This window comes from Hippocampus zosterae, chromosome 8 (assembly GCF_025434085.1).
Source record: "Hippocampus zosterae strain Florida chromosome 8, ASM2543408v3, whole genome shotgun sequence".
NCBI lineage: Eukaryota > Metazoa > Chordata > Actinopteri > Syngnathiformes > Syngnathidae > Hippocampus > Hippocampus zosterae.
The window spans coordinates 12,952,609-12,969,330 of NC_067458.1; the positions used below are offsets into that span (position 1 = coordinate 12,952,609).

The 16,722-nt window shown below is 39.9% G+C and overlaps 1 protein-coding gene across 7 annotated transcripts; it reads left to right on the forward strand.

Moving 5' to 3' along the window:
- The first annotated feature begins 2,337 nt into the window (after window positions 1-2,337).
- cth (cystathionase (cystathionine gamma-lyase)) lies at window positions 2,338-14,950 on the forward strand. 7 transcript variants are annotated; one of them, XR_007963767.1, is made up of 14 exons: window positions 2,338-2,616; window positions 4,194-4,275; window positions 5,238-5,333; window positions 5,415-5,524; window positions 5,739-5,873; window positions 5,974-6,031; window positions 6,482-6,559; window positions 8,142-8,294; window positions 9,182-9,303; window positions 9,546-9,598; window positions 10,152-10,318; window positions 11,881-11,952; window positions 13,157-13,214; window positions 14,581-14,950. XR_007963767.1 is itself a non-coding variant. In XM_052074588.1 (14 exons), the coding sequence occupies exons 1-13, from the start codon at window positions 2,434-2,436 to the stop codon at window positions 13,172-13,174; spliced, it is 1,308 nt and encodes a 435-aa protein (XP_051930548.1). In that variant the 5' UTR covers window positions 2,338-2,433; the 3' UTR covers window positions 13,175-13,214; window positions 14,581-14,950. The 7 variants fall into 7 exon arrangements, 5 of the variants coding, with proteins under 5 accessions (XP_051930548.1, XP_051930549.1, XP_051930550.1 ...); XR_007963768.1 differs by lacking the exon at window positions 14,581-14,950 and adding an exon at window positions 13,342-13,814; XM_052074588.1 differs by having other exon boundaries at window positions 10,152-10,299.
- The last annotated feature ends 1,772 nt before the right edge of the window (window positions 14,951-16,722 follow it).

Consider the following 16,722-nt stretch of genomic DNA (forward strand, 5'->3'; position numbering starts at 1 on the left):
GGAATGTGGGAGGAAACCGGAGTACCTGGAGAAAACCCACGCAGGCACGGGGAGAACATGCAAACTCCACACATAAGGCCCGAGCCGGAATCGAACCCTGCACTCTGAGGCCAACGGGCAAATCAGTTGAACACCACCATTATTTTATTTAATTCATGTAAATAATGACAAGGAAATTGTTAAATGATTGTCTCTTAGCCTCTTCCATCTTGAGTGATAGGCTGGGTACACCCTGAACTCAATGTCAGACATTTACAGGGATAACCATTCATCCATACTTCAGAACTTTGAGAAGAAAGGGACAGGAACATGTGATTGGGGAACATGAAATTACACGTTTGTGTAACCTGTAAAGCCAGTCTAACGATATGCTGGAATCGGTGCCACAGTCACCACCTACGGCCAACGTTGGAGCACACACTTACACACACACACACACACGCGCGCGCGCGCGAACACACACACACACACAAGCAAAAATGACAAACACCAGCATACTGTCAAACAAAAACGCTGCAAGTAATGCTGCAAACGGCCAAAGGAGGGTGAAGTGTAATTTGGAATTCCCTCTCTATTCCTGTAGGTGGCCTTAGAATGTCCACCTGGCGTCAGTGACACGATTCTATTCTATATTTGCTGGTCAGGGAGAATTCAGTTTCAGCAATGTGTGCAATCCTATAATAAGGTAAAGTGGCAGTTGTCTTCCATCACCAACAGCGCTGGTCAAGATCTCCTTTTTAGGACTGAAGTAAACTAGTAGATTGAAAACCGCAGCTGGTGCACAAAGCCATGACATCAGCTCCTTGCCAGGTATAAAAGATACGGGCCTGACAGGGGTTGGGGGGCTTTTTTTACATCCATGCCTTGGGCCACTCAACTTTTTGGAAAGACTTCACTCTGACATTGGTTGAATAAAATCTTTTCCCAATCAGCCGTGGTCCCTGAAGTGCTCATTCGTCGGGAAACAGCCACCGATCACCGAGTGTTTTTTGAAGACCAGCGAAGCAGCAAAAAACATATACAGTACCACAAGGGTAAAAAAACATAAACGTAAGACAGACATACAACAATCACAACAACAAAGTGGTGGCAAAAATAAATGAAAAAAACCCTGTGGAAACACAAAACACACTAACCCAGGAGCGACGCAGGACCAGTCCTGTGAGACCAGAACCTCCCCATTTTCTGGTCACATGTGACGCTCGCCATCATCCTTTGTTGTGTAATTCTACTTACTGTAGGTTTTGCATGCTAATTAGAGGTTCTACAAGCTTTTACAAACAAATACGGTTCGAACCATGTAACTATGCTGCTGTAATATAATATAATAAAAGTAAATACATGAAGTAAAGTGTCTTTTATTTTCTCCAACAGATTCTCCAATTATAGCACCTGCTATTCAGGCAATTCCTCTCAGGTCTTTCCAGAATATCTGGTCTCACAGGACTGGTCCCGCGGTGTCCCCTAGTGGCCTGGAAAATTTATATAAATTTATATATGGCATAAAAGTGCATAATTTGCTTCTACCCGTCTTTTTTGAGTCGGTGTGTTTCGAATTGCAGAAGCTTTTTTTCTTTATTTTGTAGTTTTTTTTTACGGTTTACTTCCACTTTGTTGAGGTGATTGTAGCATTTCTTTCATGTCTTTTTTTGCATTTATGTGTTTGTTTTTTGTTTGCATCATCCCTATGTTTGCAGTCGTTGACCGTTTGTATCATTGTGGCATTTCTTTCTTGAAATATTTTTCTTTTGCAGTTATTTGTTGTGTTTTTGGTTTGCATCTGTGTGTTTGTCTTTTTGTTGTTCAGCTTCGTATTTTTTTGTTTGCGGCATTCCTGTGTTTGTAGCTTTCCGTGGTTTGCAGCACGTCTGGCCCTGTCAGCCGCTGTAACCAAAACAAAGAAAACAACACAATTGTTTTATTACACTGGAAAAAATAAGCTTTTACAAGTGTGATACAATAGGAAATAATAACACTGTATCTTCATTCAAAGCTGAACTCGGTAAAACGTGCCAAGCTCCCCACACCGATGAAAACGCAGCCACATGTTCATCTCTTCAAAGAGCAGCCACGCGTTACATCGCTTCTTGTTTCAACTTGTTTTTTAAAATTATTTTACTGCATTCGTTTAAATAATTCGGATTCCTAATTGTATTTTTTTCAAAATAAATTCAAAAGCATTTCATACTGATGTTGCAGGATGCCCGGCTGCAATTTAGCATCAGACCATTAAAATTTTATATTTTCAATCGACAGCAAATGTTACGCTGCAGCTACGTTTTGGTCACGTGTTAAGACGCCCCTGTCGTCCACCAATCGAGGCGAGGCAGAGCCGCTTTTCATAAAAAATGATCTTCCCCCTCTTCAGCGCTGCGATTACGCTGTCATTTCCAGTTCAGGGCTTTCTGGTCGTGTCAAGTTGAGCGCATAGCTATGGAGAACCACATCGAAGGTGCATTGAGCGACGTGTTTCCCGGGTACGGCACGGCTTTCAAGTCGTTCGCCACCGATGCCATCCACGTCGGCCAAGAACCAGAGCAATGGAAATCCAGGGCCGTAGTTCCACTGATATCGCTCTCAACCACGTTTAAACAGAGTGAACCCGGAAAACACTACGTAAGTACTGTACAGCCATATTTATACTGTGTGAATACGTTGAACTCATAACGATAGTGAAAGTTCAAATTCGAAACACCTCTTTTCTAATCAGTCAAGCGTTGATTTGGGGGTAGGAGATTGCATCAGATTAATGATGCCTCTTGGGTCCTTCTCACGTCCATAAGGGGCCGTGATTCCACCTATGTAACATACAACTATGCATCATATTTCAGACAGTTATGAAGGTGACGTGCGCGCTGCTTTCGGCTTGCTTGCTTGAAGTTTACTGTAAAAATTGGCTGAAAGTAAAGGATAAAGAAATATGAAAGATGAGATTTTTTTTCTTCAGTGGAGGCATCACAGAATAATTCCAATATGTCCAATGTCTCTTTGATGAGGTGATGAAAATACACCAGTGCATACGTCAAGTAACACATTTTCCAAATCCACTTCTGCTAGTTTACTGACCTTTGACATTGTTTTGATGATTCTGGTATGCATGACCCCACAAGCGTGCCCCTGTTTTACATCGGCCACACGTCCTATAAACAAAGTCGGAAAGCCCATTATATGGCTTGTGGGACGAAGGCTGACGTCTGTGGAGTATTGGGTGTATTTAAGTCAAGTCAAGTCAAGTCAACAGTATTTATAGAGCACTTTCTAACAGCCATCACTGGATACAAAGTGCTGTACATGGAGCAATTTAACATGCACAATAAACAGTAAGACAAATCGGTAATAAAGGCGGCAGAAAGCACCAAACAGTAAAATGAAGAACGAATCTAAGTCATGCTGAGTCGAGTGCCAAAGAATACAAGTGTACAGTATTTATGTAGTCATGAAATTCAACTGCTCTATCTGCTTTGCTTCTGCACACATGCTGTTCACAGGAACATTAACATGTTGCATCCAAGGCAAACAGTAACTCGTATGACGTGAATTCACAGCTGTAATATGTAAACGCGTGGTTTCATCACTTCGAGATAAGACAAATTTGCACAGACGTCAGACCTTGGAACCTTGAAGGCCCACAAAAATAATTCCAGTAAATTATTGTGTCCTGTCATTTAGCCATGATATGCAGATTAATAGGGAAAATAAAGCAAATACTCGCCTTAGCTATGGGCCAATTAAAAGCTCAGATATAATTATAATAAGTCGTGATGAATAAATAATTTCAATAAATTTGGTTAAAATAATTCTTCAATAACAATGCATTGCATAATACATTTGTTTTAAGTCCCTCACTCTATCACTCCAACACTTGTTGCTTTGGACTGGCAAACAATGAGATGGTTTTGTCCCACAAACAATGTTGTGTCTGTTTTTTATTTTGAATAGGGGCCCAACTTTGTTTCTCCAAGGCACTTCTTTCGCCATTGAAGAAGAAAATGCTTTGCAGCTGTATTTTGGAAAACTAATACCAGAAGTAATGTGGGTTCAGTGATATTAAAAGTAAAATTGAAGGGATGCATTCCTCTGAGGTCGCTTCAACACACTGGCGCAGGAGAATCTGCTTTATTTGACTTTGTCGTTCAGTTGCATGCATTGTTTAGAGTTTTTGTAATGTATGGTCTGTTTTTTTAAAAATACAGGGCTATGAATACAGCCGCAGTGGAAACCCTACAAGAGACTGTCTTGAGAAGGCCGTGGCAGCGTTGGATGGGGCAAAGCACTGTCAGTGCAACAATGTGTAAACATGTAGACTGAAGTGGAACATCCGAGGATGGCCATAGTCCATTCCAGTATTCTTTTTCATAGCTTGAGCTATCCATCTGTCCATTTTATATTGCGGTTGTCATCACTCTGGTCGCGGGATGAGCTTGAGCTGAGTGTTTGGCGAGAGGCGGGTAGACAGTACTATATACAGGGAAACAACCATTCGTGCTCACATTTAGCTGTCAATTTAGTCTTTGATTAACCTAACGTGAAATATTATCTAAAATCTGTGAATTTGAAAAATGAAATGACAAAAGCATTATTCAATAAACCATGTTCAATGTACAAAGTTTTAAATTTTACTACCGGTAATCTTGTTTTGATTTATAAGAAATAAATGGGGGGAAAAACATTTTAACAGACCAGTTTTAGGAAAACTATCCATAAAACCCATTGAATGAAATCATGTTCAAACTGCTAAACTACAGTATATTGTTTTTAGGAAATAATCATGAACTTATAATGTTATGGCTGCAACTCTACACAACACAACAAAGAAGCTGGAACTGAGTCATGTTTACCACTGCGATTGGCTGGCAACCAGTTCAGGGTGTACCCCTCCAACTGCCCGAAGACAGCTTGCATAGGTTCCAGCCTGCCGGTGACTCCCACGAGGGATAATGCGGTTTGGATATTGGATGGATAGATGGATTCTTTTTTTTTTTTTAATGTTCAACACAATCTCCCAACTTCATTGGAATAGGGTTTGTAAATTAACATGCGTGACTTCATGTGCGATGGTAGTTCAAAGTTAGTGTTTTTTGTCTGCGTTTAGAGAAATATATTCCAACGGTCTGATTAAACACAAAAATGTAGCACAGCAATGGCATTTCAATGCAAGGTGCCACTGTATTTGTATAGATAATCATGACTTGACGTTCTTTTTTTTTTGTTTACTTTTTAAAAAAAATTTTCTCTAGGCCTTGCCGTGTCTTCAGGGCTTGCTGCCACCCTGACCATCACTCACATGCTGAAGGAAGGGGATGGAATCATCTGCATGGATGATGTTTATGGAGGTGAGTACTCACTCAATACACACTCATGAGTAGATTACATTTCACGAAGTGGTAACATTCTATTCTTTGCAACTTTACAAGGGACAAACCGCTACTTCCAAAAAGTGGCTACAGAATTTGGGCTGCAGATCACCTTAGTCGATTGTACCAAACCAACGCTACTGAAGGCGGCTCTCAAGCCCAACACTAAAGTAAGTGCAGAATACTGTTTGTTTTGGTCACCTTCCAGCAAACATTTCACATCATGTTTACACAGCTATTTGATGGGGCCCAATGAACAAACAAAACTGTTTGTTCATTGTCTCCGTCATCAATTACTCTTTAGCTGCAGTATCAGAAGGCACGTGTTTTTCAGCATCTGCCTGACTCACCTGGGTTGTTATGTTTTTCTTGCTGCTTGTGCAGATGGTGTGGATTGAGACGCCAACCAACCCCACTATGAAAGTTGTCGACATCCGTGAATGTTCCGACTTGGTGCACGATCACAACAAAGACATTGTGGTTGTTGTCGATAACACCTTCATGTCTGCATTCTTCCAGGTGTGACATTGAAAAGTGCAGTTGACCAAATTCTAGTTTAAAGTCAGTGTGCAAAAATGTCTCGATGATTTGTTAATCTTTACTTTGTGTCCTCTCTCAGCGTCCTTTGGCTTTGGGAGCAGATATTTGCATGTACTCGGCCACTAAATATATGAATGGTAGGTCCGGTTGATCTAATTCTATTTTATTCATAAAAGGGTTATTTGTCATTCTGGGCCTCTCTACATAAACATCAGTTATGCTTATTTAGTTTTCAGCAGTAGGCCTTTGTTTGTTTTGGTTGTTTTTTTAACTTTTTGGAGAAGGATAAGGTTAGGGTTTGAAGCAACATGGATTAAAGTGTTTACGTTTTATATATCGTATTTGTCCAAAGAAAAGAATGCATCTCCAAAAATAGACAAACTGTTACCTGGCTTCAGGTAATCATGTGTCTGGCATGGTGAAGCAACATGAGGCTCATTATCCACGGTTGGGAAGGAGCATCTTTTACAGTGACCACCGTACTTAAAGCATAAATGTCATTCACCCTGCATATATAACTTCAAATATTTGCTGACATGCATGGATGTCCTTTGGGTTGAGGCACATTCTGTCTGTGTAATCGGCAGGTCACAGTGACGTGGTTATGGGCCTTATGTCAGTCAACCGGGAGGATCTGTACGACCGACTAAAGTTTCTACAAAACGGTGAGTGAAAAGATCATGTTGCCATTGTGGCCAAGTCCTCAAAAACCCTGCCTAACTGGTGTGCTTTTGAGTGAGATACCGAAACGGCAGTCTGTGCTCCACTATGAGGGGTTGAACCCAGAGGACACATTTTGTATGTATGAACAAAATTATTGGCACGCCCCTGTTAATGAACGAAAACCCCACAGCGGTGACAGAAATAACTTGAATCTTGTAAACGTGATAATGTATAAAAATGTAATGAAAATTAACCATTGAAAATTGGACATGGCTTTTGAATTGTGGTTCAATAGAATTATTTTTAAAAATTCATCCAACAAGCCTGGAAAAAAACGATAGTACCCCTGTGAAAAGATCAAAAACAATCTGTCCAACCAGGGTGTGCCTTTTAAGTAACATCAAAGGTGTCTTTAAACTTGTACTCAGTCTGTTGGCCCATTTAAACAATAACAAGCATTCGCTGTGCTTTGCCGACATGGTGGGTACCATACTAAACATGGACCAGCGGAAGCGATGGATAGATTTGTCTCAAGAGATTCGGAGAAGGACATTGAGACAAGCATGTTGAAGACAAAGGCTACATGACCATCTCCAAGCAGCCTGTCGTGACTACAGTTACACATGCTATTCAAAAATTTAAGATCAAGGAGGAAAATCGATGACCAATTGAAGAAAGTGATAATATGAATGGTCGCCAAAGATCCTTGAGCAACTTGCAAAGAAATTAAAGGTGAACTCCAAGGTCAAGTTAGATCTGTGTCAGAGTGCAGCATCTGTTGTCATATGAGCTAAAGGGGACTTGGGAGATGGCCACGAAGGACACCATTGTTCAAAATAAATGATAAAAAAGTGAGAATGGAATTTGCCAAACTGCCTGTTGTTGTTGCAAAGCTTTTGAGAGAATGTCCTATGGACAAATGAGTCTAAAATAGAACTTTCTTGCAAGGCACATCAGCTCTCCATTCACGGATGCAAAATTGAAGCATGGCAAGAAAAGAACAATGCCCCAACTGTGATACATAGATAGAGGCACATGGAGGAAATCTCAATCATCTTACAAAAAGTGTTTAATTTCCTCAAAAGGTTGTGTATAACATTAAGTTGAAGGTACTGCTATTTTTGTCCAGGCCTGTTTACCGGTAATTTTTTTTGTCATTCTCTTGAATCATGATTTAAAAGGAATATATGCTTCTGACTGCTTGATATTCATAATTAATTTCTGTCTGTGTGTATAATAAAAGTTCTCTCTTCGGTTTTTAAGCATACAAATTATGATGAACCTAGCAAACACCAACTTGCATACCGTGACTTTAACATTTGTAGAAAAACCTTTGAAAAGCTGTCCACGTCTACAAAGGTCAAGGGCCTAAAGTTACGATATATCAAGATGGTGCTTGTACAATCAAAGTCAGTTCATGCTTTACTGTTTGTTATATTTGGTGTACTGGAGGAAACATCTGTTGGACCTTTCATAGCAATGGGTCAAAGTATCAGTATAAACATGTTTGAATGATGGAGGCTTTTTTTTTTTATAAATGCGTTTGTAAAAGTGTCTCCCTTCATGTGTGTTTCTTCATTTTAGCTCTGGGATGTGTGCCATCCCCTTTTGACTGCTACCTTGTCAACCGCGGGCTGAAGACTTTGCATCTGCGCATGGAGCGCCACTTTAAGAACGCCTTGGCCGCAGCCAAGTTTCTCGAGGATGATCCTAGAGTGGAGCGCGTCATCTACCCAGGTTGAGTGTGGTAATCATGCAGCTGACTCCGAATAGTACATGATGACATAAGGGAGGCTTTTTCGGTCAATTGGTTGTACAGTGACCAAAGGGTGTCAGGATTGAATCCTGGCACTACTTTCCATTGTAGGAGTGTCCTATTGCAGGCACTGAACCCTAATTTTCTCCCAATGGGCCAGCCAGCACCTTATATAGAAGTAGCCGCCCATTTGGGTACAAATGTGTGCATAAATGAGTGATTGGGAGTCTTTGCTGTAGATAAAGTTCTGGAAGTGTACTTTAAGTGTACCCTTAAGTGCATTAATAACCTCCATCCATCCGACATTCGATATTCGATATTCTTTTTTTTGTGGCATTTGGACCCTATCTGAGTTAACCTAACATGCATGTCAGTTGTGGAAGTAAGTTGGAGTACTGGATAAAAACAAAGCAAATTAAAAAAAAACACTGAATCACAAGGAGAGAATGCAAGCTTGTATCCATAACACTCACTGTTTTAATGGTCACCTTAACACATTTTGGTCCACAAACCCAGCACCACTATGGCTATATTGTAAATATATTTTCTCTAATGACCCTCTGTATTTATGAAACACATTAAATGAACTAACGAGCATTAATTGAATGTGGAATTTAATGAATTCTTATGAAAAACTTATTGACCCTTCCTATCTTCACTTAATTGACTCGTAAGTATTATGAAGCAGTTGTTAAATGTTGCACGGAATTTAAGAGGCTTGTTAAACTAATAAGCTGTCGACACCGTCAAATGAGGACCTTAATAGCTTAGGATGCCAAGATCCTCATAGCAAATGACAGAGCACCTATGCATGCGGTAATGATACTGTTGTCTACTTTGACAGTTTCTCCCCCCTCTGTTGTGACAGGTCTGCCCTCTCACCCGCAGTATGATGTGGTGAAAAAGCAATGCACAGGATGTCCTGGAATGATCACCTTCTACATTAAAGGAAAACTCCAACATGCCAACACCTTCCTCACCAGTCTCAAAGTAATTAGCCATAACATTTTCCTTTAGCAATTCAGGACTGTCAAACGGTAGCTATACAAACATTGGAAGAGCTTATTAGTTACGTGTGCCTGTTTCTCTTGCAGCCCTTTATGATGGACAATATTTGTAGAGTTATGTTCTTCATTTTTTATTTAGGGTCTTTAAAACTGATCAGCGGTGATGCATTTTGCAATGGCCATATACTACTATGATGCCACCCACTGACTTCTTTTTTTCTTCAGATATTTGCAGTGGCCGAGAGTCTTGGTGGTTATGAAAGTTTAGCAGAACATCCGTAAGTAGAATTACATATTATTGACTATTGTGAAAACAGTAATTGGTCAGGGCTCGGCGTCGGCATGTTTGCATGTTCTTCCCGTGCTTGCTAAATTACTGTACGTGGGTGTGAATGATTGTTTGTCTGTATGTGCCCTACAAGTAGCTGTAAAAAAGGGTGGAAGGAAGCATGAAGTGTTTGAAACGGCAGAACTGTAATTTCAGGCAAAATGCCACAAGAGGGAAGCAGAGACCAAACTAAATATGTTTTTATGCGCTGAGAGATTTCTTTCTACCCAATGCTTGAATTTTAAGCACATAAACTGAAGTGACTTAAGTTGACATTGTTTATTTTTCTTCCCTTTGCCTTCCCTGCCGTTTATTCCTAGTAATTACCAAATAATCGTTTTACATACTTTGTATACAGTGCTTATTTGATTGTATTGGTCCTGGATAGTTTTTGACCCTACGGAAAGTTGGATGAACCCTGTTTTGTTGGCCACACACACACACACACCATGCGTTGAAGCAAGTGACTCACCCCAAATTGCCACCATCTTTTGCCAACGCAGGGCAATTATGACTCATGCGTCGGTGCCTGAGAAGGAAAGGAGCATCTTGGGCATTAGTGACACTCTGATCAGGCTCTCTGTGGGACTGGAGGATGAGGCGGATATCATTGATGATCTGGATCAAGCACTTGCAGCCGCTGCTGATTCTGTAAGTTTCAAAAAAGCAGGTAGATACTAGCTATTTCGAAAAAGCCCAATCTTTAGATCCATAACCAAAACTGAAATGTGAGGAAAAAGTATTTCAGAATGATGAATGGTTTTGCCATCAGATGCTTTTCCTTTCTTTTCTAATGAGACCCTCTGATTTCTGCCCACTAATTAGTTAGTTTTTTTTTACTGTGTTTTTAAGGCTGTGTATGCCAGAGGATAAAATACTTTGCTTTCAGAAAGGTTCATTTTGGGTATAAATTGCGAATTAAATGGAATTGTTAAAGTCACATTGTCGAGGGCTGTGAGAATGTGTCTCGACACATTCTGCAAAGTTATACGGTGTGTTTATATGTATGCCACACAGTACTACTGCACCGTCTTACTGTCTGATGAAGTTTTTTTCTGCCATTTTTTATCTCCTGGCAGCAAATTAGCGTGCAGCTGGTGCCGCAGTATAGATCAAAAGACTTTTTTTTTCAGTTATGTCACATTTGCATAATTATCTGTTAGTGGGCAGAATTTGTTGCCCATTAAAAAAAATGTGCATATATGCAAAGAGGGATTTGCTGTATCACACAGCAGAAAAAAGGACTGGGAGATTTGACAGGAACAAAGTGGCTTTAACAATAAATCATTAGACATTTGACATTTTTTTTATTACTGTGTCATGCGAGGAAGAAAAACAACAACAGCAGGAACAGAATCATGTCAAAAACAGTTCTCCATGCTTTAAAGTTGTTCAATGTCAGTAAACACACACTCTCTTGGGTCCCCATAAAGTGCACAATATAAAGGAAAAGAAAATTCACTTCCACATCATTCCTGACAAGCATTTTACATAATCTGTTATCTTTTATCAACACCGGTGTAGAGCGGCCTCTTGTGGTTAAATGTGAAATGATATATTCATGTGTTAATAATTTCACCCATAAATTGCTCCAGAATATAAGTCGCACCCCCAACCAAACTATGAAAAAAACTGCTGCCTATCGTCCGGAAAATACGGTATTTCATTTCCATCTCAACTCAAAAGATCCAGTGATCTGCGGGGCACAGCTTCAAAAAAACACAGTCATGATTAATCAGTGTAAAAGGATCCTTGTGTTTTTATTCAAGCTTGTAACTAACCTCAAATTGCGCGCTTGTACTTCTGAAAGCCCCCCAACCCCATCCCCCAAAAGGCAAATTTGAGCATAAAAGCTGCACTTTAAAAGTGATAATTAGGCTCAAAAACGCCACTGTGGAAATAACAGCCGATTTAGCATTTTGCTTTTATTCACTTGATCTACTCATGTCATCACCACGTTTGTCTAAATGAAGACAAATGAAGGCGAGAGGAAAAACGTGATTGCTCTGGTCTACTACCCCTGCAGCCATTTACTGCTCCAGACCATTAGTCAGAAAGGTGTCTTTTTGTGCACCCTAGTCATAGTTTTCTCGAGTTTCTTTTTTTTTTCAGTTACTACTCAGAAAAGCCCTCAGAAAACACTTTCTGATTTTGTATTCACAAAATCCATTTGTAGATTCAAAGTCCCATTTGTAGTACTCTTTATGCCTTCGTGTTGTATTTTTGCTGCAGAAAGACATCAAAGTCTTTTCAAGGCCAGATGATGGCCCCTCAACAAGCGTCTTCCCAGAATTCTCTTCTCAGGTTCTGTGTGCACTTTTTTCTCTCTCTCTCTCTCTCTCTCTCTAACTGTGCAGTGTTGTGCACCATTGCCGTCTGCATCACATCTGAATTACAGTGGACCCTCAAAAGTTCCAATGCAATCAATAATTCCGGACATGCGTCATCTCTTACAGGAAACAATGTATATTAAAAATAACCTTATTCCAGATAATACCCTTAGGTAGTAACCTTATGTACAAGTAGTATTGTAAATAATTTAAGTGTTCAAATAATTTAACCATCCATTTATTAAAAAAAAGGCCAAAATGATAAAGTTTAAACGTACCCTTTGTTAATCATTCTGGTGAGGTCTCATGAGTTTTGCTGAAATCTCGCATGATACCCTGAAAGATTTGATCAGTGAGTGTTTCAATATGGTATGACCTGATGGGGATTGCAATTTTGATTTTCCACTGTACTCTAAATAACCATCTTCAAGCCAAACCATCCATGTAGAGATAATGTCATCCCACCACCCCCCACCCCCACCATTAATTGCACAATGTCTTGGATGTCATTTAACACTTGATAATAGATTTTAGCACACAGCTTTAATTGTCCTTGAGTGAGCTGATTTTGGCTCTCTTATCACCGTTTCCCACTCACTGCCACGCTGCCATGAAGTAAAATACATTTCCAGAAATTGCCCTGCTGACGCTCTCATGCAGCAGACTTCAATATCCGACTCACCATTCAAATAATATATGCTGAGTCCTCCCTGAGCACATTTGTAGCAAATGGGAATTGGATTGGCACATGTCTGCGGTAGTGTGAGAATGCACATGTGCTGAGCAAGGCATTAAATTGAAACAGATGGTGGCGCCGACTGAAGAAGTTGAGCATTCTCATTCTACTTTTGGGTCTCAAACTTGGCTGGTGAGTTCTGATTTGGGACGGATGCCATCCTTAATATAATCCTGAGCGTCTGTCATTCCGGTGGGCCGGCTGTTAATCTGCATGTGATTCGCAAAGCACCGCCCCCCAGCCCCCACACACCCGCCTTTACGCATCAAGCAAAGAAAGGAGTTCACGGCTCATTCTCATTTTTTTTTTGGTGTGTGTGCATGCACGGAAAACACATATTAGCAGCATCTTTTTAAAATGTTTGCCTGTTGCTTTGTGGATGAATATTATGAATGAGTGTTGACTTACATCCATCTCTATTGTCTTTTTTTTCTTTTTCTAGAACCCAAAGAAGAACTAGTGTCTGCAGGGCTTGTTCTTCGGGATGAAAGCGCTTAAATGTAGGTGACTGACGCATACCACCACACGGTTGCCTAGTTGAACGCACAAATAGAAAATGTGACTTATTATTCATAACAAGATACAAAAAAATAGACATGTTGTGATTTCATTTTTCTTTTGTTGCAGCTTTTATGGGAACAGAGCAAGATTTATCTTATCTGAGTTTACTTGTTTTTTTGTGTGCTCGTTTTGCAATGCTTCAAATGAGCTAAATGAGACAAAAATCTTGGGCCATCAAGATTGAAGAGTTTGTTGAACACGAGATTCTTACTAAGTGCATCAACCAATGTATGTCTCATTACATAACATACCAAAACATCCATTCTCTTCTGCCACTCTGAATGTATCACTGACCGCGCTCGTGCTATAACACCAACTCCGCTAAGAGAAGCGCAAATTTCCGTCTTTCCTGTCAATCATTTGATGACAGAATCTTACTTATTATAAAAATGTGTTCATACCAAGAACAGCTTTCTGGATATTCATTTTGAAACATGTGTGTGCAAGAATGACATGATATCTTCATTTGACTTGATTTGTCATGAATGTTAAATGCATTTTCTCCCATTTAATAAAAGATATGCTTGTTAGATGAATAATGTTGTTTTATTAAAAAAAAGTTACACATTTGTGAAACAATACAGTACGGTAATAATAATTGTTATGATAATAATGCTGTTGAACAAATGTTAACATTTACAATGTGGTCAAAACACATGACAGCATTAAATAAGGTTGGGCATGTTCAAATGCTAAAATCGTTACATTAGCTCTGCATACACCTATGAAGGGAAATATTAGCACTGGCACTACAAGGTGGGTGGAGTCCTGGCTCGTCCGCCAGTATTCTAATTAACATATTAAAGCAGGAAGTAATCTGCTACCATGGCAACAACAGCAGCAGCTCTTTGCCCGATGCCAAGCCACTGTACCATAAACATGAGGATAAAACTGATTTTTAATGCCCACTTGTGTATATATATATATATATATATATATATATATCATTATATAATTTTATATTTTTTTACATGTTATCAAGTCAAGTCAACAGTATTTATAGAGCACTTTCAAACAGCCATCGCTGCATACAACGTGCTGTACATGGAGCGATTTAACATACACAATGAACAGTAAGACGAATCCGTAATAAAGGCGGTAGAAAGCACCAAGCAGTAAAATCAAGAACAAATCTAAGTCATGCTGAGTCGAACGCCAAAGAATACAAGTGAGTTTTGAGGAGGTCATCTTCTTACTCTTACGGCAGATAATTGCCAGTAAGAGTCATTGAAGAGACGTAAATACACTATATTTAAATCGGTTTTCCGGAACGTAACAATCTGTATGTGACTCGCTTTCTAACAGGAATCATCCAAGACAAACAACAGGAGGGTGAATGGGAGTTCAACATCCCAATGTGAATTTGCAATCCTCTCAATCTCCTTGTGCTTTAGCAATTTGAATTCACTCCAGCTCATCCTGTATTGACATTCTCTTGACTAAGTTACTCACTGAGTAACTTACAGGTGGATTCGAGCAGATGTTGCGTGTTCTCCCTGTGCTCTCATTGGTTTTCTCACCACACTCTGTAAATGGCTGAGCACAATCCCGATAACTTGTTTACATGGATGATAATGAATACACATGGAGAAAATAAACATGATTATGATACAGTGTTACATGTTGACGTACATGTACTCTTCAAGTAATAAAACAATTTAAGGATACTCTAAAATGCTTCATTGTTCAATTGTATTTCCTGATGGATTTTGGGGTGGCTTCTGTCGCAGCCATTATATACATTTTATATATTATTTGCAATCCTTGAAAGTTGTCAAAGTAGTGAATTTGCGAGCCAAGACTGATATGTCTGTAAGGCAACTTAGTTCGCTGATGTTGATCGGCCACAAGCAGCCTGATTTAGTCGAGATAAAAGTGAGTAGTCATGTTGTGGCCATGTGGGATTTTTCGGGTGTTTGTTTAAAAGAATGTGATCCATCATGCATTGTCACAGATTAAAGCAGTGAAATGTGGAGCCAAAGTCTAGACTCCAAGCAAACGGTACTTGTTGAGAGTGCCAGCTGTTGCCTAACTGAGATGGACAAAGCAGCTTCCATGTGCTCTCGATCACGCATAAAGTCAGAGATGACACTTGGATCATCCACTCTGATTGGGATATGAGATTGCTGCAGCTTTGGGGGCAAGCTGGTGAGCCAACTTGCTGACTGGCAGCTCGAAACCAGTTTAGCGACGGTGCATGAGTTGGAATTCCACAGTACATCAATACCTAAAAGTTACATCATAATGACAATAGAAAAAAAATAATAATAAGGGTGGCCCGGTGGTCGAGTGGTTAGCGCGTCAACCTCACAGTGCACAGGTCCTGGCTCCGGCCTTCCTGCGTGGAGTTTGCATGTTCTCCCCGTGCCTGCATGGGTTTTCTCCGGGTATTCCGGTTTCCTCCCACATTCCAAAACCATGCATGGAAGGTTGAACACTCTAAATTGTCCCGAGGTGTGAGTGTGAGCGTGGATGATTATTCGTCTGTGTGTGCCCTATGATTGGCTGGCAACCGGTTCAGGGTATCCCCTGCCTACTGCCCGAAGACAGCTGGGATAGGCTCCAGCACCCCCCGCGACCCTTGTGAGGATAAAGCGGACTGAAAAATGGATGTATGGATAATAATAATAAACATCCTAAACCTTTTCATTGGCGTTTGATAATTTGCCATAGAAAGTAACCCGTATTAGGCAGTAGCACCCAGATAAGTTGGCGTCCGTGGCGGCTACTGTAAATATCCCCAGTCTACTGGTTGTCTTGGTGAATGTGATGTGTGACCTATGAACTCATTGTGTCTTGTTCAAATGGCACTCTTGGTCTTCGGGATACACACCGAGAAGCAACAGTAAGATGTGTATGCACTGTGGTTTGTATTATCCGAGTAAAATTACAGCGAATACACAAAGCATTCATGAAAGTCCACTTTGTCATCGTTTGCATTCCCACCTGGCTCCAAGACCACTTAAGATTTATATTACCATTTAAAAGTTTAGTGCAGGCCTATGTTTGCTCAAACTGACACAAATATCCGATAAAGAACAAGATAAATACAATGTTACACCATACATTATCCTGAATGTTAATGTCATATGTATTGTCCATGTCACATGACGAAACACTTTTTTTTGCCCATAACCATATTACGCAATTCACAATATATTATTCTATATTGGAATGAAAACTGTTATATTAGTGTGATGATATCTTTGCTCAGCCACATTATAGATTAATATTTCACATGATTCAGCAGCAGTATCGAGATCTGATTTTGATGCTCGATACTGCATCATGAGCAATTCCTGTGTTTTGTCCCACACACACATTGCATTTTGGTAAATATACTGTACAGAATTGTATTGATCAAAAACTTTGCATACTGTGTCATAAAGAACTAAAAATGGTCATGACATCTTGTGACGTGACCAAAAAAAATAAAAAACATTAATT

Excerpts from the sequence above, each read along its gene's own strand:
- cth (XM_052074588.1), top strand. The coding sequence starts at position 2,434 with ATGGAGAACCACATCGAAGGTGCATTGAGCGACGTGTTTCCCGGGTAC. Across the intron at positions 4,276-5,237 it reads GTTGGATGGGGCAAAGCACT|GCCTTGCCGTGTCTTCAGGG; the intron begins GTCAGTGCAACA and ends AATTTTCTCTAG. Across the intron at positions 9,599-10,151 it reads GAAAGTTTAGCAGAACATCC|GGCAATTATGACTCATGCGT; the intron begins GTAAGTAGAATT and ends TTGCCAACGCAG.